This window comes from Nelumbo lutea, chromosome 4 (genome assembly GCF_056320005.1).
Source record: "Nelumbo lutea isolate HS-2025 chromosome 4, American lotus-T2T, whole genome shotgun sequence".
NCBI classification, from domain to species: Eukaryota; Viridiplantae; Streptophyta; class Magnoliopsida; order Proteales; family Nelumbonaceae; genus Nelumbo; species Nelumbo lutea.
The window spans coordinates 24,025,911-24,050,031 of NC_142687.1; the positions used below are offsets into that span (position 1 = coordinate 24,025,911).

Consider the following 24,121-nt stretch of genomic DNA (forward strand, 5'->3'; position numbering starts at 1 on the left):
GTATAAAGATAAATGGAAAACCCAGAGCTGTTTTTATAGGCCAAGACCGCTCCAAACGGTTCCCACAAGATTTTCTCTTTTTGGGATCAACTATGATATGGAAAAGGTATGATATCCGAAAAATAACTGACCAATCAATTGAAATTATAGGCTTAATAGCAAATTATGTGTTATTTATCAAAATTCATGGGTAGGTTTTGATTTATAGAGTGGCAACCACATATCTTTAATTACTAAGTCACTCTCTTCTCTTCTTCATGTCTCTTGTCTCTCTAACTACAAAGCATCCTTTTAAAAAGCAACGCTCAGATCTAAATCTCACTCAAATTTTAATTTCCCAATTAATTGTTATGGATTTAAAATAAAAAGGGTTTTTAGCATATAAAGTCAATTTTTGGGGTTTAATATTAATAAAAGTTGTATATATATATTTTTTTAAAATTTAGAAATAGGTTAACTTTTTAAAAATAATATCAATAAAAGACAAAAGCACTATTCATCTTCTTCTTCTTGCCATTTGTTCACTAGAACCGTCGTTTGCCGCCGCCTGCCACCACCCGCCACCATTGTCTACTGCCACCACCACCTCTGTCTCCACCCATCTCCGGCAACATTGCCAGAGGCGGAGGCGGAAGTGAGGGCGTTGGACAGAGAAATCACCAGCACCACCGCCGCCACCTTTGCCTCCGGCCACCTTCGACAACGTTGCTGTAGGTGAAGGCGGAGATGGATAATGGCGGCAGCGGGTGGCACTAAATGGCAATGGCGGACAATGGAGGGTGGCAGCGGATAGCGGCTTTGGTGAATAAATAGCAAGAAGAAGAAGAACATTGTTTTTGCCCTTTATTGATATTATTTTTAAAATGTTAATCTATTTTTGATTTTTTTTTAATATATTACTTTTATTAATATTAAACCCCAAAAATTGCCCTTATATGCTATTACCCCACATAAAAATTAAAAAACAACTACTGTATATTTGCATTATATATTCCTCAAAATGAATTTTAATTAAACCGAGTCTCCATCAACCTCCCAGCTGTCGCCATGTCCAGAACCCAATCTCAGTCGAGACTGGAGAGAGGGAGAGGTGATGGGTCGTGTATCCTGGGCCGCCTAACCTCAGTTTGGATTTCCTACTAATCTTTTCTCAAAAGATTAATTCATAAAAATAAAGTTATCGGAGGGATTAATAGAGAGGAAAGACAGGAAATCCGAACTGGGTCTTACAGATAACAATTGTAAAGCCTCCGAAAACAATCCATCAGTCGATGACAGATATTAAAAAAAAAGAAAATGAAAAGCACCTCTCAAACCCTAACCACATTTCACATTTGTATTGACCGACTTCCCCGGCACAAATAAAGCTACCGAGGATTACTCAAGACTCTGACACGTAAGTTCCCAACAGCCTTTATCGCCATGACCCCATCTCGCATGACAAGTGCCTTATCATGAGCTTCGTCACAAAGACTATAAATTCTATTGACATCGAACGGTTTATCCATCATCGTTCAGAAAAAGAGATCGTTTAATTGAGTTTCCTCATTTTTGTTTATTTTGTTCCGAGCAAAGCCAAAAGAGAAGCGAAGATGGCCGACAACTCCAATCAGATGAGCTTCCAAGCTGGCGAGGCCAAGGGCCAAGCTCAGGTAATTAAATAATAATGCTTTCAGTGGGCTCTCGATATCGCCATGATCAGATGGATGATGAAATGGATTTCCATGCATGACCACGTTTAGTTCAGTACTGATACATTGCTTTCTACTTGCTGCAGGAGAAATCAAGTCAGATGGTGGACAAGGTATGCGATACCGCTCAATCAGCCAAGGAATCATGCCAAGAGGTGAGAGGCTCAGTTCAAGTTCAACTTCAATGCAGTTCCTGTTCAACGATGCATCTTATCTATATAAATTTTAAATTGGAGCTGAATGATTGTGGCTAGTTTTCATCAATCAATCAATCCAATAACTTAATTTGATCATGCAAACCTATTCAAGGTGAATTGGCATCGGACTGACTGATCAAATTAATTGTCAAGGTTGATGGGAATTTTTATTAGACAACATTTTTTTTATTTTTGTGTTCCGAGCTGTTTATCTTATTTTGTTTGCGTTGTTTTGATGTTGATGATCGTGTAGGCTGGCCAGCAAATGAAGGCTAAGGCAGAGGGGGCAGCTGATGCTATGAAAGATGCCACCGGCATGAACAAGTGAAAGGAATTAAAGGCCGGCTTTATGCTGTTTGAGTTCTTGTTGACGATTGATCTTTTTTTTTTTTTACATGTTGTTTGGTTGCTCTTCTTTTGAAGAGTTTGTTTCGGTTATATGGTTATTAAGAAGAAATAAAGGAAAAAAATTAGAGAGAAGTTTTTCTCTTAAGAAATCTTTTTTAATTAGTATTACAAATTAGGGTGTAACTAAATCAAATTCAAATTGAACCAGCGAATATCCAATATTCAAATTTGATTCGATATTTGACAGATATTAAAAATTATTATTCAAATTTTATTAATTAATTATTTTTGGTAATTAATAAATATATAAAATAAATAATTTATTTATATAAATTATATAAAGTATTTAAATATTGTATATATTATATATAAGAATTAAATAATAAGTTAAATTTTAATATTTATCGAATTGAACTAATAAAATATTCAAATAACTAATTAAATATTCAATTTATTCAAATTCAATTCGATCATGTTAAATCTCAAATTTAAAATCAATTTTTCGAATACCATTAACACCCGTGTTATTAATTACCGATAAGAGATGATTAAAGGTTGGGGACATAACAGAGTAAGGTGGACATTAGGTCCACTGACCAAACGTCAGTGAGAACCCTCAATTAATTCCACGGATATGATGGTTGTGATTCCATATTGCACCGTTGGTGCACAACCAAGACAATCTGTCACAGCATTTAGAGAAAATGATTTCAATTTTGAAATGGGAAACGACAGGCTTGAGTTGAGCCACGGATTACTATTAATTATTTCGGTGGGACTGTCCCGTATCCGGATAGGGTAGAATTGGGAAATTGGATCTGATTACATGATGGGATCAACCAATTGACATACAAAATTACAAATGTCTTTCATAATGGGGAGGGGCCGGGGGAGCCATAGACTTGGCAAAGAGTTGACCCAACCCAACCCGAAAAAACAGGGTAAGGGTCTCATATTTAACTACCCTAATGCGAAAGCGATCCAATCCGACCTGACCTGATCCAAAAAAAACTGGGTTGGGTTGAGTTGGGTCATAGGTCAACCCGTTGACCCGATTGTCAAGTCTAATTGGGATTATTTAGGCATTGTTAAAAGTTTTTACTCTTTAATTTTTTCTATTTAGTCTTTACTTTTTATTGTTTATTCTTTAAATTGTTAAATGTTTAAGTTTTTTATTTTATATTTAGAATTTTAAGGTTAATTCTTTTAATTTTGACATTTTTCTTGTAATTTTTCATTTTTTTTTATTTCAATTATTTTTTTGGGATGACCCAAATTGATCCATGGTGCAACCCTAACCCGAACATTTAGGGTTAGGGTCTAGCATTTGACAACCCAACCCGAAAGTCATTCCAATTCCGAAATAAAAAGAAAAAAAGAAAAGAAAAAGGAGCTACAAAGCCTTCTATAGGGGGCTCGGATTTGCTGTCCAGGATTTATTCCTATGGCTGAGTTTGAAAGGAATACAAATACAAATATGTATGATACAAATACATAGAAAATATAAGGTTTTACACTCCATAAATTTGTATTTATACTCCTTCCAAACTGAATTTGTATGTTTACTCATGGAATATTAAATTTGCGCTTTGAGAATATCTTTCTTATTATTCATGAGAGATGTTCTCCATAAAATAATGTTCTATGGATAGAAATTTAAGAACAATTTGTGGGTAGAATACAGAGTGTTCATACAACACCATAGCACCACAACGCCACTGCCTTATTGGATGGTTTGAGAGACTGAAAATTGCCGCTACCACCGCTGTGGATGCTGCTGCCTCCACCTGCCACCGTTGCCGCTGCTGTAGATTTTAGGACTTGGGTTAAGAGAGACTGAGTTGAGTTCAGTCGAACAGTACAAAAAAAAAGGGGGAAGAGCAAAAGAGAATCATTGTCCACTGAGTTAAGGCTAGGTTACTGTAGATGAATAAGAGGTTAGAGGAAGGGGGAGGGGAATAAATGGAGAAAACGAAAAATCAAAATGAAAGAGTTTGGTCGAATCAATTGTAGGGTATCAGTTTGGGATAATCGGAACTGATAATCAGGAATCGGAATCAGCCCTCACCCATACAAACCTTGGAATCAAAACCATTATAATCAGTCTGGTCGGTTCAGGTCCATTGGATAGACCTACTCATTGACAGCCACAGAGAATGTGAATTCATATTTAGAGGTGGCCACGAGCCAAGTCATTTGAGCTAGGCTCGGTTTCAACCAAGTTTTGAGTTGAGTTTGAGCCTAATTTACAAGTTCGTTTAATCGACTTGAGCTCAAGCCTAATAAAGTTCGGCTTGTGAGCCGCGCTCGAATAATAATAATAATAATAATAATAATAATAATATAGAAAAATATATATAATAAAAATATTATATATACAATATTTTTATTTTTATATATAATAATAACTATTTATTATAATTCTTAATTTTTTAAATATCAAATAAAAATATTTTAAATATATAATTTTTTTATTTTTATAAAACATTTTTCTCAAGTCGAGTTCGAGCCGAATCAAGCTCGAGCTTATGAGCTTTTGACTCGAGCAGAGCTTGAGCTCAAGCTCGAATAGCTAGCTATTCGGCTTGGTTTGGCTCAAATCCATCCCCAATGACTAGTGCAATTTCTTTCAATAAAGCCTATGCATTTCAGAGACCCCCACTAATAATTAATTACTTATGCTGCGTTTGGTGGGGCTTCTTTCCTCTAAATAGGCTATTTAGAAGCACTTTTGGATAAATAATTTTAAAACGTAACTTTAAAACCGCTTGGTAAGGTGCTTTTTTACAATGAAAAATAGTGTTTATTTAACAACATTGTTTGGTTCAAAATGGGCGTTTGCCAATACAAAGAAAATATTACGTACCCTACATGCATCATGTATAATCCTTAAAAAAAAATGTATAAATACCATTTTATGCCCATAAAACGCCAATTTATTTTTACTGACAAATTGCCAAATCCATGGATGTTCTCAAATTCTCATACCGGTTCCATGTGATTTGTTGATGCTCGGATTGGTCGGGGGCAATATAGTAAATTTGCTCAACTTCTTGGATGGGTTGGCTAGTGGAGGGATTCGAGGGCTAGAGGAGCTCAATGTGTGCTATGGCCGAGGATTGATGAAGTCTACCCAATGCCGATTGAGGCCAAGTACCTGCGAGGAAGGGAACATCAAAGACCCTGGGTGATAACTCGAGGCGGGGACTCCAACGATCAAGTTAGTGAGGGCATAGCAAAGAGGGCAGACAAAGTTCGAGGAGTTCAGATGGGGTCGCTAGAAAGCTAGGGAGCAAGGGAGTTTGGAGAGATGAAAGTCTAATGGACAAAGAGACCCCTTACCTTGGGGGTGGCATGCCCTATTTATACTTGAGGTCGCTTGTAGGCGGACACATGTGGACGGTTAGAATGCAATCCGATCTTGACGGAGTGATCATCTAAGCTCACCACGTGTGATTGCGCCATTGGTCCCACTGCCCTGCCAGACACGCTGAATGGATCTGCGCTATGCCATGTGTCAACATGCCATAGGCCTGGCGAAAGTGCCTACATCATGATCTAATTAACCCAAATCCAATTTATTCGATCTAATTTGCAGCATTTTTTTTATAACCTATGCTATTAAAAACAATATAAACCTTGATTTGACATTGAAAAATATGAGTTAAACTTTGTAATGACTTGGTTTCACATATTAGTTCGATACTTTGGAAGCTCATTGTGTTGAATTCTATAAAACATAACCTACCCCCCATTTAGTTAAATACAAAACAGTCATAGTAGCAAAGAATCCATCCATAGAGCACAATTTGATGTCTGCTTGGGTTATGGATGAGTAAGCCAAGGATGCCACATGGTAGCCTTTGCAGCTACCTTCTCTCTCTAGACATGTGGTAACCTCTACGGCCATTTTCTCTCTTTAGCCACATTAGCACCATGTAGGACAGATAAATACAACCAAGAATGAGTGTCCTGTATGGACGAGGAACTTAACTCTGTTGGGGAAGAGGAGTTATCCCGAAGAAGTCGATGGATGATCTCATCCCGACAACCCCAGAAGCCTCATCCGAGTAAAACACAGACCTCTAGCTATAAATAGGTAACATTTGGTCAAGGTAAGGGACTTTTACACCTTTATACTCCTACTTTGCTTCACCAGCTTGAACCGGCACTACTCTTACCTGCTCGGCCCGGCCTCATACCCTTCCATTCAATTGACTTGAACGTCAAAGTGCCTACCTAGGAAACAATTCCTCAGGCCTTTAACCTTCCTTCTTGATTATAGATTCTAGTGCGTGGCTTCATCCTCCCACCTCAGTCTCACCCAATTGGAAGAATTATCTGACTAGGATCTTGATTTGAGATACCTTAAATCAAACAACATCAATGCCCAGTAGTACAAGATATTTGATGGTTTCTCATACATTGGTATTCATTAGAATAAACACAACACAGTTGAGTAGGTTGATTTATTCTCAACCACCTGATCCCCCAGGAATCTTTGAAAGTTATATACTGCTTTTTTGTAAGATTAACAAGAGAAAAAAAAATTGCACCACTGTACTGATGTACCTGCATGTTGCACTCGGCCCATGTATTATAAATACCTGGCCAGGTGACATCCAATAAAAACTAGATAGTATTTTTTTGGCACCCATTGGCCACCTGTAAAAGAACATATATATATTGATGGAAAAATACGAAATAATTAAAAAATTACAAGAACTTGAATTTTACAAGTTATTAAGAATGGTTCCTCGTCAATAGGCAGAAATTTCTAATGCTTGGTCCAAATAGTTTCACTTGTCATAAATTCATGTGATACCAAATGGCACAGCTTGGTCAAGGCCCACATGGCAAAAGCTATAAATTAATCTTCTCTTCGCCAAAGGAAAACGATCGGAAAGTTCAAAGTTCAAACCCAGAAGCCAAAAGAGATAACAATTAAAGATGGCAGACAACTCTCAGAGTCTCAGTTACCAAGCTGGCGAGGGCAAGGGCCAGGCTCAGGTGAGGGATTCCTCCTGCTTCGTTGCGGACGACGTTAATTTTGTTCAAGGTGATATTAATGGTTTTCCTCTCTTCTTACAGGTTAAGAAGGACGATCTGATGGACAAGGCATCAAATATTGCTCAATCTGCAAAGGAATCATGCCAAGAGGTTATCATTACACCTTGCTAATCCAGTTCATCCATCACCCGGAAATCACACCATTAGCAACTCCTTAGTGCACTACACCAAAAAATTCTGAGCTCTATTCCAGTTTGTACCATATATAGTGCTTAATTAATTTTTTTGGGTTGATCTAGTAGTACTTATTACTTAAATACTGGATCAGTTTGGATCAAACAGTACAAATACAAATATTAGAGTGCAAAGCCTTATATTTTGTATATATATATATATATATATCTTTATTTGTACTCTTTCTAAACTGAGCATCATAAAGACTCCGTTTGAAAAGAGTATAAATACAAAAATGTACAGTACAAAGCCTTGCATATTGTATTTCTAAACCTACATTTATACTGTACATATTTGTATTTGTCAAATTGAACCGGAAAAATTCAAATACAGATATGCATGGTGCAAATACAAGGTTAAGAAATATGATATACAATATTTTGTTCTGTACATATTTGTATTTATACTTCTTCAAAACGGAGTCTAAGGTGCAACTCCAAACAAGACTGCACCAAAGTATAATGTGTCGTACTGCAAAAACTGGTTTTTTCTCATATTTTAATTGTTTGGCATTTTTATTCTAACATTCAATGATGCAGGCTGGTGAGCAAATAAAGGCCATGACACAAGGGGCCGTTGATGCTGTTAAGGATGCAACCCGAATGAACAAATGAAAATGATATTTCATTAACCGTGATTCTTATTAATTGTTGATTTATTTTGTTTGTTTTTTTATACTTTTTCTTGTTCTAAATTGCCCTTTTTAGGGATTTGGACTGCATTTAGAAATGATGCAAATAAGTGTGAATGCAAATATGTAGAGTGTAAAACAATTCATATAAATTGTAAAGTTTGGTTAGTTTTGCACTGACAGATTTACCTTATTATCAAACAGACTTTTAGATATAATAGATGCAAACACGAATTCCAATAAAACATATGCCTTTTTTTTTATCAAAATCCCACTTGAATGCAGATATACTTATTTTTTATTGATGTACTTTTACATCTTATTATCAATGCAATTATGCATTGAAAAATGTATTTTCTGTTATTTACCAATGCATAAATATAATATTGTCAAATACAGACAAAAGTGAACTAGAGTGCAAATAACCCTGAACCGGGATTTACAGACCTGATCCTCAGAATTATACAAAGAGCAACAACCCTATAAACCAGGGAGAGATAAAACCAAGAAAACTATTTATAAGTAATGTAGGAATGTTGTTGTTTATAGTTAAGAAAATTCCTTTTTAAGTATTAATGATATTTAATTATATCAAAGAATCATTATATTTGGTTCTAAATTCTAAAACTTAAAAGAGCTCGACTTTTTGGAATGAAAATGAAGTCAGAAGTGATGCCAGAAGCGGTAGATGCTGAAGCAAGTCTAGTTCCCATACATCAGGCCAAGTCTCAAATAAGTTGTGGCTGGAAATTGTTGAATCTGTAAGGCTAGCTTGGAAAGAGTAGAAACATAAATACGTACAAAGTAATACATACAAAATAATATAAAATACAAGATTTTACACTTTATATATTTGTATTTATAATCTTAAATTATAAATGTTTTTATTTACCCAAAATACTAAAATTAGGAATTAATGGTTTTCATGTTTTTTTTTTTTTGTATTTGATGATACACCCCACATTAATAACTCCTTTCTCCAAAATGGATGGTTGTGAGAATCAAATCTGCATCTATGCTGAAATGGGAACGGGATCTACTCATCATACAGGCATGGCTCACATGCACATCCACCGTGCATTGGGAACATGTCCCATGAATAATAACTTATAAATACTGGAAATGTTCTCAATACATGGTACGATATGTATGTGAGACATGCGTGAGGCACCCTGTGTGAGGAACAGATCTGGTCTGGCTGAAATGATCTGTCAGCTTACATACAAACTGAGCCATCCCTCGTGTAATCGTGTATGTTTTTCAAGTTTGTCCGATAGACTAATTCAATAATAAGCCCAATAAAATATAAACCGGCTCTAGAGGCATAGATTTAGTGCCCATTTGGGAAGGTTTTCAGGAGGCAACTTCCGGTGTTTGGAGCTGGGCCCCACATGGGAACGCTGTAAGCCGTGTTTGGTAAAAATAATAGAAAGCCAATATGAGTCTTCCAAACACCTAAATCACTGCTAAAAATATGAAACTTTTCTAAATAGCTTCTCCAGAATACTGGTGCTCAACCACCGCATCTCAATTTCCACAATACACTCCAAACGGGTTCTTAGTGTTTCCTGCAAATGGATTAATCGCAAAATACTGCTGACTTTGTCATTTGGTGTTTATGTGGCATGTTGTCTGGATCTGGACCCCGATGGGTTTCACCTATAAGATTTGCTGATTCTCTCGTATTAATAAACGGCATCATTGGATGAAGTAATAGCTTTAGAGCAAAATCAAGATTGATTAACAACATTCTAACGGAATTGCATAGTTTAGGTTTTAATTAAGAAATTCTGAAGGTATTTGTTAGCTACGGGCGTCAATACTAAGGAGGCAGAAACCTGTTTGCTCTTGATTGTGAACGCTTTTAATACATTATAGTTTTCAAAACTGAGCCCAATTGGATGGTTGGACCGGAAAACCGGGAACTGGTCAGGTGATCAGTTCTATTTTATCTCAGAAACATTATTTCACCAAAACCGTTAATTTGGTCAACAAACCACTGACCCGAGCAGTCAAACCTTTCAAACCGTCTAATGGTTTTGACTGTTTTTATTCTTTATCAGAACGGGCCATCCATTTGGTTCAAATGGTGAAACCATTTGACCCAAGAACCGGACTGGTTCGTCCGATTCATTTTTAAAAACCTTGTAAAACATGACATATCTGACTGCACACGTTCAATAGCAAAAGTCAGGTTTTTCCTTAAATTGATTATAAAGCTCTGAGCGGCTGAGCCACATTGCAAAGTTCCACATGAGGTTTTTTTTCTTCTTTCAAACAGATTCAGGGGGTATAAGACCTGTCTACCCCCTGAAGCAAATCATACCCCGAAACGAAACGGTTACTGTAGAGGCAAATAGCGGGGGTCACAGGCTTGACATAGCCCTAATTTTCCTTATTCTATCATTTATTTATCTCGGTATCAAGCCATCAACCCAGCAATACTCACCCATGTAATCATGTATGTTACCAAGTCCAACCAAGAACACATTAAAAGCATAAACAGTTTTCGGATCTTATTGTTTCAAATATGTTGAGATATGAAATGAGAAGTTGGTATTCAATCTATAAGATGCCCAAAACTTACAGCGTTACTTTCTCTGAGTTTAGGCTCTTGCCATCATTATTTTGCCAAATGGGGGATGGGGTTTAAATCTTTCTTCTACACTGAAGGATAGAAAAAAGATTAAAAAAAAAAAGGACATGAAAATTTTATATTCACTTTTGCTGACTGTAGCGTTGTATACCATATACGTCTATGATACCAGGAGGGAACACAGGATCTGTCGCAGCTCTCACAGCAACTTTGGCCACTGAAGTGACATTAACAGGAGGTATAAAAAGTGGCCCAACAAGCGGCACTCGGCCGAGTGGTTTTGCATGTTGCAGAATCTGCAATAATTGAATATGAATCAAGTTATTATGCATAAGGGCTGAGGTGGGCTGCTCACCAAACTGTGGGTTCCCCTCTGAGTCTGAGTAAATGGTGGATGATGCATGCAAGTAATGGGCCAATATTCCTTTAAATCTAATGCTGTGATAGGTGAAACTACATCAGTTGGTCAACTTCTTCAGTCTTTCTTTCAGCGAGAGTGGAATACACTCGTAGGATTCTGACCCTTTGTTAACAAAAAACTACATGGATATAATAGTAATATGGAGGCAGAAAGATTTTACCATCTCCAACGGAGCCCCGATAACACCTAGAGGTAACTTCATGCTCCCAACTTGGCGAGTCCCATGTATGAAACCCGGCCTAAGGATCACACCTGAAAAAGAAAATGATTTTTTTTTTTAATATGTAAACATGGTCTCAATTTCTGTGTTGCTAAGAAATCAAATGGGGCCCTGGAGGCTTAGAAAAGCCAGATCACTAACAGTGGCCATGCAGGCTGAAATATGTTGGATACCTGGATCTGCTAACTTCATTGCAGATTCTTTAGCTAGGGAGGGTACCAATAGGCAGTCCCTGGTTGGCAAACTAAACAAACTTAACCATATCCAAAATTGAAAACCTCAAAATTATCAGAAAAAAATTGAAATCCTCAAGTTCATCAGTTACCCTTGGCCTTGGTTTTCTAAATAAAAAACACATCAATTTTGGTACCATCAGAGCTTCAATTACCTACCCACTAAGGCAATACGCTTGTTACTGCACAATCTGGATATAATCCTTTAAGAGTTTCAATGCTTGTTCTAAAAGCTTCCATTTTAGAAAGATATTAGAAATATCGGCAAGTCCCTGAACTAGAAGTCTGTAACCAAATGTAGGGCCAACAAGGTGACCACAAACTGCAAATTTTGAATTTGAATAGATATTGCTTTTTACTCTTAATGGAATGTGATTATATCTAGAGCACGACTACTATATAGTTATGTTGATGGTAGAACTTGATTGACATGCTGATTCAAGAGCAATGCTATTAAAGGCAAGCATCTTGCTTACGTGGATAGTGAGGTCAGGCAAGGTCAGATGCTATACAATTGCCTTGACCTACTTGCCTCAGGTTTTGATAGGTGTGTTGATTGAACCACTCACCTAGGCACATTCATAGTTTCAGTTGAGGGGTGGTCACCCTTTCTATATTGGTAAAGCAATATAAATGCAAATAATAGAGGGGAGTCAACAGTTTTGCCATTTTGAATTTTAGAAGTAGGAACTGGGAATCAACTCAAAGTTTTAATATTGGGTTCTTATATTGCCTGCCAATCATCCTTCCTTCCTTCCTATCTTTCTTCTATGAAACAGGGGCTTTGTCCCTAATAATGAAGGCAATTATTTGTACCACGATATGTCCCAAGAGAAATTTCACAAAAATTTGAACAATATCATTGTAATATACTTACAAACTATAAAAGAATAGCAGTGGAAGAATAAGAAAACTCACCTCCATATGGGAATCTCGTCAACAACTCTGTTTCAGCAGCTCTCTGCATCATAACAATGACATGGTAATTTTTAATAAAAAGGGATATGGATAATATTCAGCCATTACCAGAATACAGAAAAGCTATTTTAATTGAAAGGTTACTATAAATATCTCAATAAACAAATAGTTTAGAAATTTGAGCACCAACCAATTTGTACAGCTACAGGATATGAAAAAAAAATCTGTAAATACATGCATATATCAACCTAAGTGCTAAAGCGCCTTCAACTATAAGTTGGACCAAAAAAAAAGCCCAATGAAGATAGGAGAAATATTCAGAAATAACTAAAAAGAAAAAACTCACTCCCTTCTACAATTCACTATAAGAGTATAAGATTCTTAGAGCAAATAATTTTGGTGGTTTTTCTTGATTTCTGCAAGTTGTGCAGGGAACATGATACAATACTAATCTTCTTTACATACATTCTAATTTTATCAGTTATCTCCAGACTTTTCAGGATTAATAATTCATATATACTGTGAAAAATCTGTAATATTTTTTCCATGGAAAGTACCTTCCCCTCATAGTATCCTTGAAGTAGATAATTTACCAAACCAAAGTCAGCAGCAGAAATATATACAAATCTTTTAACACCTGCAAAATGGTATTGAAAACCCAGTCAACATCTATAGGGATGGATAATTGAAGAAAGAAAACAATCATGAGAAAAGGCTGCTACAGAAAATGGAAATAAAAAACAACTTTTTTAACATCAAATACATGTCATTCTAATCAAATCTTTCATTTTCAGTAACAATCAACAGTCTTCTGGTGGAGTTCCCCACCCTCAAACTAACTGTTTACAAATATACAAGCTCTTAAAAAATGAACAAGTATCAACATAAGTTACAAAATAAACTAAAGATTATTAAGGTGATAAAGTGACCCAAGGCAATTAAGGCTCACCAACAATTAGCATTGTGGACACTCCACCTTTGGAGGGGACTTAGAATCAACACATGTCAACGGGTCAACTCATGTCTGAATCTCTAAAATATGTCGGACTCAGCTACATTGCAAATCAGACAAATTTACCAGAATGCCCACCACATTGACTCTCCAAATTTACTAATCCTCACTCTAAACACCTCTATGTAATAGTGATCCAATTATTTAAACTGTCCAATAGGGGATTCCAGTATCTGTATTATTTCAATTTACACATAAAATTATGATTCGTTGGAGAAATTAGGAAAACAATGAAAAACAACTAGCATGGCCATGTAGCTAATGGCCAAAGGCTGTTGCCTGCTAGTTTAATTTTTCAATTGTAAATTGTTGTTTAACTATTTAAGCTGTTATGCTTGTATAGTTCTATTAATTTTAAGAATGACATTAAAAATTTTAATTTTAATATTCCGGGAAGGTATGATACCAGAAGAACTTTGACAATCAGAACCCCACCACCAGTGAATTTTGATGAATACCAGTTGATTGGTTACCACACTTATGATACTGGTTGGTTGATTATCAGTTTTTCTAGGTATCATATACTACTTATATTTTGGATTCACCAAATAGGACTCCTAGATACATGTCAGATTCTGATTTCCATGTCTAAGTCCATGCAACACTAGCTACAACAATTGCTTTGGGTTGTTTCAACATGTTTTTACTTTTACAAAGTAAATACAGACACATGCACATTGACAGAAAAAAATGAGCGCAGTTGAAGAGATCAGAAGTTCAGTTGTGATCCATTCCAGATGTGTACAAGGATACCACTTTTATGATACTGGTTGGTTGATTATCAGTTTTTTTAGGTATCATATACTACTTATATTTTGGATTCACCAAATAGGACTCTTAGATACATGTCAGATTCTGATTTCCATGTCTAAGTCCATGCAACACTAGCTACACCAATTGCTTTGGGTTGTTTCAACATGTTTTTACTTTTACAAAGTAAATACAGACACATGCACATTAACAGAAAAAATGAGCGCAGTTGAAGAGATCAGAAGTTCAGTTGTGATCCATTCCAGATGTGTACAAGGATATGGTCAAGCCAACTGCCATTCATAGCTTGTCTTGGAAATGAGTGAGGTTGGTTCCACAAAATTGAGGTTTTTACATCATAGAACTCCTTACAAAAATGCCACTCATTATATCCAGCAGTTCAGAGCAAGCTGAATAGCACTTTAAAAGAACGCGAGCCTTCTATACCATTCTACAAACTACAAACAGAAATTAACATCATAAAATTCCCAAAGTGTTCTATAAAGACACCTAATTAGATAAGCTTCAGCACTTAAATATAAAAAACATGCATGTAATTAATAGCTACCTTGTGTTTGTGTTTTATTTTCATGCCTACCATACAATGGCTTAAGCATGTAACTGCTCAATCTGTTGCTTGATACAGTCTGCTCAAAAAGAATAAATGGACAGGCATGTGGTTATGGATCTGGTCTTGGTGGTCACAGTCAGGGTGTTGTCTTAAGATTGACATTGCTGAGACCATGAAAGGGAGTTGGAATTTGATACATGTCAAATAGTCTGCTTCAGCAAGAAGAAAAAATATGGACTTGCAAAACATGTCTTCTGAAAAGTATACACTATTAAAATGTATCATAGTTTTTGAGCTCAACATTACATGCCTAAAAAAACTCTGAGGCCCCATTTGGTTTGTGGAAATAGGGGTCTGGAATCGGAATCGGAATGGGCTATTCCGTTTCCGACTGTTTGGTTGGATGGAATCGGAATCCCATACCCATTCCTGCTGGAATGGCATTCCCCCATTTGATGGAATGGCCATTCCCTGCCCCTCCCTCGGGGATGAAATCCCATTCCTGCTGATTTCAATTCCCATTCCCGTCTGAACCAAACAGACTATGGGAATCGACCATTCTGATTCCGATTCCAGAGGATTTTGATTGTGATTCCGATTCCGACTCCGACTGCAAACCAAACGGACCCTAAAATGTTGTCTTTATTACTCACATGGAGTGATCTCACAAGCAGTGTTGCATGGACACTGATATGGGAATTGGAATCTGATACATGTCAAATAGTCTGGTTCAGAAAGAAGAAAAAATATGGACTTGCAAACATGTCTACAGAAAAGTATGTACTATTAAAATGTGTCATAGTTTTGGAACTCCAACATTACACATCTATCATAAAAAAGTTGCCTTTGTTACTAAATAACACTTTATAGGAAAATTGGCATTCATTAATGAAAATAAATTATAAGCTCCACTAAAAAATCCATGGAGTTTTAGAATCAGTAATGTGCCCAACATAAATAATTCATAAATTTAGGAGACTCCATGCAACACTGCTCAGAAACCATTGCATCAAATGTATCCCACTAAAGTGTCAAAGGAGAATATAATTAACAAACACCCAGGTACAAGATAACCATCTATACATTCAAGAAATAGATAAACAAAAAATAGACAAACAAACAAAAGACTTCTAATTAACAAATATTCCAGCTGAAGTGTCAAAGGAGAATATAAATGAGAGGGAGTAGTTAAAATGAGTTCTTGGAGGGGTTCAGTAATGAAATATACTCCCATACATTTTTCACTTTACCAACAACAACTTAAGGATCAGAGTGTCATAGAACAAGTAATAGAATATTATCAGGGACAAAGAAGCAAATAGTAGAAGATACGAACTCTAATACACAGTTTTTTTTTAATCAGCAACTGAAAACATGGTTTTATTAATTAGCAGAAAATTTTCTTATATTACAAAGAAGCCCAAAAGCAATACCCTCTATTAACCCCTCGCTTGGCTAAATGATCAGCAATGCAGTTTTCTGAGCACCAGCATGTCTTTTGAAAATAATTTGAATTTTTTAAACTCATTACTGAAAAAACACAGAAACTTATCCTCTCGATTCAGCCAGCTTATGATCTAACACAGAGTTCATCTGTCTTTTCTAATTACCCACCCAAACTTCAATGCAGCAAGCATTGTGGAGTTGTGAGACTTTCCTTGTGACGGTCAACTTCATCTAACTATGTATTGTCAGTCTGCTTTCCACTTGGAAAGTAGACTAGCCTTTCCAGAACTGATGCACATATCAATACATGGACAGAGTCACCAACTAATAGACTGAAACATATATAAATTATCAGTTCTATTTCGCTTTAAAACTTGACCACTATAAAGTTATGAGAATCCTCAAATGTGAATGTCAAATTGTCAACTTCATCTAACAGTGTTTCATTGGTTCGCTTAGAAAATTAACTGGCCTTTCCAAGATTGATGCACATCTTCAACACATGGGCATACCATGAACCAACAAACTGATATGTATATAACTGTTAGTTTCATTTCCCTTTAAAGAGACTGAACCATAGACCTAGAGGGTTTATTCCCAGTTTAATAAAACCAGAACTTTCATTATCTGGAGATAGTTCATTCGCTGACGCTGACTCCCTAGCCCATGAGGGAGTTGGTAGGCAATCACTGCATATGTGGGTATCCATTAGAATGACACAAATTTTGATTGTTTAATTTATTTGGGGCTCTAGTTAAAGCAGTGAGAGGAAGCAGCATTATACATACTAGTTCCAAATCTTCAATGGGATTCATACATAAATCTGTATTATTTGTATATTTTGTTGTATGGATTTTATAATCAATAAAATTATCACCAGTTAGTGACTAAAAAATGAATAACAATTAACAGAGAGCAATGACTTATAACAAAACTAACTAGAGACCAAATGGAATGATTGATGCTGATGGTGTGCAAATTATTTATTTATTCAGAGGTAGGATCACCCTCTCAGGTCACAAGCTTTTGACAAACCAGTTTATAAGTCCATAGATTTTTCCTGTTTAGTTGGTTAGGCTGTTTAATATATATATATATATATATATATATATATATATATATATATATATATATTTTGAGAAAAAGTTAACCAAGATTCATTAATAAAAAAAAAAGAGGTACATGAGAAGATGTACAACGCAGGGGAAGGACCCCTACAAACTACAATGGAGGAAGCTTGTCGCTATATAGCTGCTCTAAGAATACACCACATTTAGCTAAGCCATCTACTGTATGATTGTGTTCCCTAGGAATCCAAACTAACTTTACATTTAGGCAGTCCAAGGAGTCCAAACTAACTTTACATTGCAGGCAAAGTTTCATTAGTTTCTTTTTCTTTGGGATCTCACAATGTACCTGCAAAAGGTCATTCAGTTCATAAATAAATGGGATAATGGCTTTGTTTCAAGGATACCTCCTTTTGCCATTTATCTTTCAGTGGCAATGTATGTCGATGGATTCATCTTGGCTACAAAGTGATACATAGAAAATGAGTTCTATTATTTTCATGGAGATTCTTTGCATTCTTTTCTGGTTTCATATGATATGTGCAGCAATTGTTTATATATCCTAGTAGACCTGTTCATGGGTCAGGCTCAGACTTGGCTTTTGCCAAAATTTGAATGGTCCTGGCCCGAAGTTCAAGCCTGAAACAGTGTAAATCCAAGCCCAAAGCCTGGCCCATGATTAGGTCTATATCAGTAACCCAGGCATTTTACATGCACAAATGCATACATGAAGCATATTTACCTTGTTCTGCAGCAGATCCAATTGCATTGATGTTTGCAGTCCCATTGATCTTGTACATGAAAGAATTTGAGCCAAAACCTCCAATACATGAAATCTACAAAAGTCACATTCAATAAAAAAATATATCAGTATATGCCAGACTCAAAAAAATGTAAAATAGAAAGAAGTAAAATACTTGGTTTTTAATAAAAATTACTAGTTCAAGAACTCAGGACATAGAATACAAGGTTAGCATAAAAAAGAGAAACTAAAAGGAACAAAGAACTAAAATCCATGGGGTACAAGAACCTATACAACTCATTTTGAGATTACTATTAATAGAAGAAATTTGTTCCTAAAACCAACATGTCGTGCATTTGTAACTTAAAAGCAGTGAAAGAGAGTACATATCTCTGATACAATTTCAAAAAACTTACCAAACTTAAGTCATTTGTCTAGCTAAATCCTGGAAAAGTTTAATGCTTTACACTGTCAAGATGGTGGTTCATACTAACTAAAAAAATGTATGATTACAATAGGGGCATATAGCTTTTTGTCTAATCAATAAGGGGTTCAATAGAGCACTACCAGAAATAAAGGACAAAATATATAGATAAGTTGTTCTTGAAACAATCATGTTCACATAAAGTACAAATAAAGCCATCTTGTCTGCATCAAGTACCAAAACCAGGTATAAATTAAAAGAAGGCAATATTGTTGATATATGGATTTCCTACCTCACAAACTCAATCTCCACAAAACCTTCCCTCCACCCATATATCATAAACCAGAAAAAAAAAAAGAAAAAAAAAAGAAAAGAAACTCTAAAGCATGTAGATGAAACTCGTGTGACATAAAAGTCAAGCATAAATGATTGATAAAATGTACTTCTAAAGAATATATATATATAAGCCTTTGACTATTGATTGGATATAGAAAGAATATAAGACTAAGATTAAATAAAAGACCTCCTGGAAAATAGAAAGGATATAAGAAGAGTTCACATACCACAGCAGTCACTCCATTCAATGCATCCTTTAATGAATCAGATGAAAGAAGGTTTCCTGAAAGAGAAGGGAATAGGGAAAAATATTTCATCTTACATTTCACAAATTTTATGCTAAATAAGCATAAAGTATTAAACCAATTCTAGACCTTGATGCCAGACTACACTGTTAGCCCAAGAATCATGTACAGATGACCTCCCTGACCTGAAACCAAAAAATGTTGAAAGGAAATTAAGAATAACATGAATTTTCCTTAATTCAGAAAGAAAACTAACTCAAAAAAAATCCTAGGAGTGACGTATATGACTTGAAAAAGACTTTGATAATGTGTTTTTTGCTGTAAAATTAATCTAGTGGGAGTCTTGTATTTTATGTATAGTTCCTTTTAGTGAGACATTTGGTAGAGTGAGAAGTTTTTCAATATTCTTCTTTTCTTCTAATTTTCTTCCTTTTCATTATTTTTTATTATTAAAAGAACAGAACAGACTTTATCAAAACTAGCTTAACCAAAGAGAATACAGCAAAAACAGAGCCATTAGCCATCAATTTTTAACATCCGATTGAGCTGTCCCACTTACTCCCCAAAAATACCAAAGCACTATGCCTACTCCTAGACTGAAAGCCCCCAAAAGAGCTCCCTATTCATCCCTTCTCTAGCAAGGGAGTCTGCTAAAGTTTTAGTGGTACTTCTTTCCCAACTGAATAAAATTACATTACTTGCAATTGATCAAGTTTTCCCAGTACATGTCTAAACATCCAAGGAGCACCAAATGAAGATTTATGCTTTTACAAACTTGCAAGAACATAATACAAACGAAAAATAATAAAAAGAAAAAGAAGAAATGACCATTTTAGATTTTCTGACTTAATCAGCACCCAAGCCCTCAATGGAAATAAAAGCAAGGGCAAATTTCTTAAATTACCCCTACTGTTTAGCTAATTGACAAACTGTACCCTTACTGTTTAACTATTGTCTTGCACCACCCCTACTGTGTGTTTGTTGGCTTCGGCTTTCTAGGGTTTAACGTTTGGGAGAGGTTGAAGTCGGTGAGATTACATGGCCGGATTGCTGTAACCTACTGCGTACATCTTCCTTCGTCATCCTTCTTACCATGTTTTTAAATTATAAATTAAAACAAAAAAAAGCCTTCTTATTGTGTTTTTAAATTATAAATTAAAACAAAAAACAAATTTCAAGCAAAGAGGTCTCGTAATTTTAATCGCCGGAAATTTGGGGGTACGGTGTTCTTCTCCTCGGCGAAGATGGACCAAAGCGGAATCTGAACATGACCAATTAAATTGTGAAAGAAATTGAAGAAGCCATGGTAGTCGTTAGGGTGTAAAATGGAGACAATAATCTCTTCATCCATGTCAAGAACATTGAATACGAACTCCTCATTCCAGACATGGTTTTTAACGACTCTGGTCTGGGACTTGCCAACCCGAAGCTTGACATAGAAGTCCTCCACTGCTCGAGAGAGAGAGAGAGAGAGAGAGAGAGAGAGAGAACAACTATCAAGGTTCTATGGTCGGTTCGCTTGCAGCTGCAGAGACACGAATACTGAGTCACATGCAACGTGAGATCAAGATTTAGGGTTTGTAGTTTGTGAGCTGAGTGATCAAGAAAAATCAGATGTAGAGTTTAAAAATGGAATCAATTTAGGGCGAAATGAGTGGGTATCTCGTCCTTGATCGGAGATGCAAAGCATTTGATCGGTAGAAGATTCAATGATGCTTCTGTTTAGAGTGATATTAAATTGTGGCACTTCAAGGTTATTGCCAGCCCTGGTGACCAATGCCGCCATTGTCACTGTCCCCGCCTACTTTCACAATCTTTGTCTATGCGGTGGTTGTGAATTCACAATTCTTGCCTAGTTTGCTGGCATGAACTGCAGCCTTTCTCTACCAATGATCATCATAATGAAGATGGCAAGGATGAAAGGTGATAGGAACTGCCATCGCCGGAGATGGAATCAGTTATTAACTTTTCTATCATCAGCAAGCAGGAGCGGTCATGTTCATTCTTAAGAGATATGACAGCATCACTGCTAGTAGTGATGGGATGAACAAATTTCCTAGAGTTTCAGTTCTGGGTTCACTTTTTGTCAAAAGATAAAAATGGACGAAGTGAAGAGAGGATGGAAATGTAGATCAGAAGCAAAAGCAGGAGGAACATGTGATTCAGTTGCTGCCAATGAACAGGGCCCACATCGGCAACCGGCTAGACAGTGTGTACAGGTAAGGGTAAAATTGGGTTTTAAAAAAATTATGTCACGTGGTGTCACGTGTGTACAGGTAAGGGTAGAGCTAGTCAATTGTCAGAAACAGTAGGGGTAGTGCAAGACAATAGTTAAACAGTAAGGGTACAGTTAGCTAAACAGTAGGGGTACTTTAAGAAATTTGCCAACAATTATAAAAAATACTACCTGCTAAGGCTAGAGACAGACAAACCACGATTCAAAGCTTCTTGGCAAACATGTGAGCCAACAAATCCATTGCCACCCAACACAAGTAACTGAATCAAAAGCAATTACGTCAGTTATCTATACTTCAGAGGCGTACATTAGGTCCAAAAAAAAAAATGAACCATAAGGATAATCTTAGTCCAGACTGCTAGCTAAATACTTTCTCTGTAGGAGGTGGCGGCACATCTACTGTTTCTGCTTCCTGAACTTTTAAGGGTTCATCTACCTTGTTGGAGTCTGTTGATAATAGCCTCCCATTTCTGGAAAAAGCCACTGTACTGTTTCAGCAGCAACAGGGAAATTCATGAGTGTTCAATAAATCAAGTCTACAAAATTCTCAAAAGCAGTACAAGTAGAAAATATTTAGAAATATTTTCAAACTGTAGCTTTTGTCCCCACCCCCTTTTCTAACATTACTTGCCAAAGTTTTTAGTCTTGCAGTACCCATATAGACTAAGCTCTAAGTCAAATTGCAGGCAAAATATAACAAAGTTCAGTAGGGATACCTTAAGGTTCAAGTGCCAATTTATGACAAATGGAAGCATAGAGGTTATTGAGGTTGATGCTCTACTTTATCCCAGACTTCGGAAAGTATGGCAACGCCAACTGATTTGCTTCTTTAATGAGATCTCATTACATTTTCCATCATAGTATTTCTTTTGCTTTTCTTAATTACTCATTTTAGTAATTAAAAACAAGGGCAAGTTTCTTAATGAAAAAAATCGAAATAATTTGCCCTTATTTAATTACTCATTTTCTATCATACTAAAATGAGTAATTTGCCCTTGTCATAGTATTTCTTTAATTAAACTCATTTTAGTATTTCTTTTGCTTTTCTATCATAGTCATCTCTGGTTTGTCATTGTTTGTTTTTCGAAGCTACATAAAACCGATTGTCAAATCAAAATAACAAAGAACAGCTAGGGAGGAAGGATTAAGGAAAGTAAAAGTATGATGAAGTTATTGATCTCCAGAGGTCAAGTGCTTTAAAGAAGTTTTGCCAGTTCAAGGACACGGTTCTCCTAGTATAATTTCAGCGACGAAACTAGAATTTCGACTAGCACAAGGAACACCAAAAATGAAACTTTCCCTAGACCTTAACAATTACAAAAAAATAAGCAACAGTTAGGGTAACAACGTTAAAAAACTGTTGATATTACAAGCTAACAAATTCAACAGGATCCAGTTTCCAAATTTTATAAACTGGTTTCTGTTCCACCGTTTTCCAGATTTCCCTCCTCTACCCAATTTAGCTATCAATGCAGAACGAGTGCACGAAACTAACTTTCGGAAAAGGTTCCAAACAAACGTACCCGTGTCAAAATTAAGAAAATTAGTTTAAAAACAAGTGCAACTTCGGCAAAAATAAGATGGAATTGTTTCAATAAATTCATTGAAAATTAAAATGAGTAATTAAATATTGTCATCAAATCTCGAAATAATTAATGAAAATAAATCGAAATAAGAACTTACTAGAGCCTTGGGAGAGATGACTCTGTATGAAGCAAGCGTGATATGATCAACCTCATTGCTTCTCTCTTTTTGCTGCTTTTTCTGGGTTTTGGGGGTAGCTATTAAACTCCAAAACTCCAAATCGAAGGAGAAATGATGTTGTGTGTCTTTCTCACCCCTTTGGTGCAGGAACGATGTCGTCTGACCAAAATTTTATAGACACGAGTAAAGCTCACGAGCTCACAGGTAGAGAGAGAGTCTGTGTGTGTTAAGGAACACATGGCGCGTAATGGAGACAAGTCTCAGCCCGTAAGGCTCACACGTATGCTGAAATGCCATGATCGTCTCATCAAGGAGATCTATAAAAGCCCAATTAATTAGATAAGTCGAATGATACTTTGACAGTCAGTGTAATCAACGACTAATATCACATGTGAAGTAGGAACCGTTTAATGAGCAAAGGCTCCCTTCCGCCGCAAACGTATGTTATGGGCCCGCGCTTAACGTTTCATCACGGTTCGGTATACGGGGAAAATCTCTTGCTTTCCCATGTGACTTTTCTTGGGTGTAAAACCTACTATGAAAAACCGAATGAGTGATTTGTCTAAGAGATTATCTGAACTCTTTGATTAGGTGATTTGTCTAAGAGACCATTCAAACTCTCTGAATGGGTGATTTGTTCAAAAAAACCACTCGAATTCTCCTCACTCTTCTCTTGACTAGAAAACTGAGTGCCTTTATTTTAATTCATAACTCCTTAAATAGGAGATTATAAAAGAGAATTCCTTGTTGGATACAACTAAGCTAGGGTAATCAAATTCAAATTCAAACTCCTACTTATAAATAAATTACCTACTTCTAATGGTAAGACAATTCCTACTTCTAGTGGCAAACCAAACTCTTACTAAGAATGTAAGATAAGATATGAATGATAGATGGGGGATAATGCAAAGTTGTTATGGCAAGACAAGGGTGGACCCATCCTGATGAGTTGTCATGTGGGCTCTACCCTACTACTGTTGCCAAGTGGTGCATGCGTCTCGTAGTACTGTTGCCATGAGGTACATGCTGTTGCCGTGCGATGCGTGCTGCTGCCTAATACTGTTGCCGTGTGGTGCGTGCTGCATGCTA

General features: G+C 36.2%; 2 protein-coding genes across 2 annotated transcripts; one reads left to right on the forward strand and one right to left on the reverse strand.

Moving 5' to 3' along the window:
- The first annotated feature begins 1,446 nt into the window (after positions 1-1,446).
- On the forward strand, positions 1,447-2,385 carry LOC148854651 (stress-induced protein KIN2-like). The gene is made up of 3 exons (XM_088985620.1): positions 1,447-1,652; positions 1,778-1,846; positions 2,142-2,385. Exons 1-3 carry the CDS (start codon positions 1,593-1,595, stop codon positions 2,214-2,216), a joined length of 204 nt encoding a protein of 67 aa, XP_088841746.1. The 5' UTR covers positions 1,447-1,592; the 3' UTR covers positions 2,217-2,385.
- An 8,216-nt stretch (positions 2,386-10,601) lies between these two features.
- On the reverse strand, positions 10,602-23,587 carry LOC148854652 (NAD(P)-binding Rossmann-fold superfamily protein). Its single transcript, XM_088985621.1, has 10 exons — positions 23,012-23,587; positions 21,699-21,816; positions 21,500-21,588; positions 19,222-19,277; positions 19,075-19,130; positions 18,088-18,181; positions 13,057-13,136; positions 12,500-12,542; positions 11,289-11,380; positions 10,602-11,003 (listed from the first exon to the last, which is right to left on the reverse strand). Exons 1-10 carry the CDS (start codon positions 23,065-23,067, stop codon positions 10,830-10,832), a joined length of 858 nt encoding a protein of 285 aa, XP_088841747.1. The 5' UTR covers positions 23,068-23,587; the 3' UTR covers positions 10,602-10,829.
- Between the last annotated feature and the right edge of the window lie 534 nt (positions 23,588-24,121).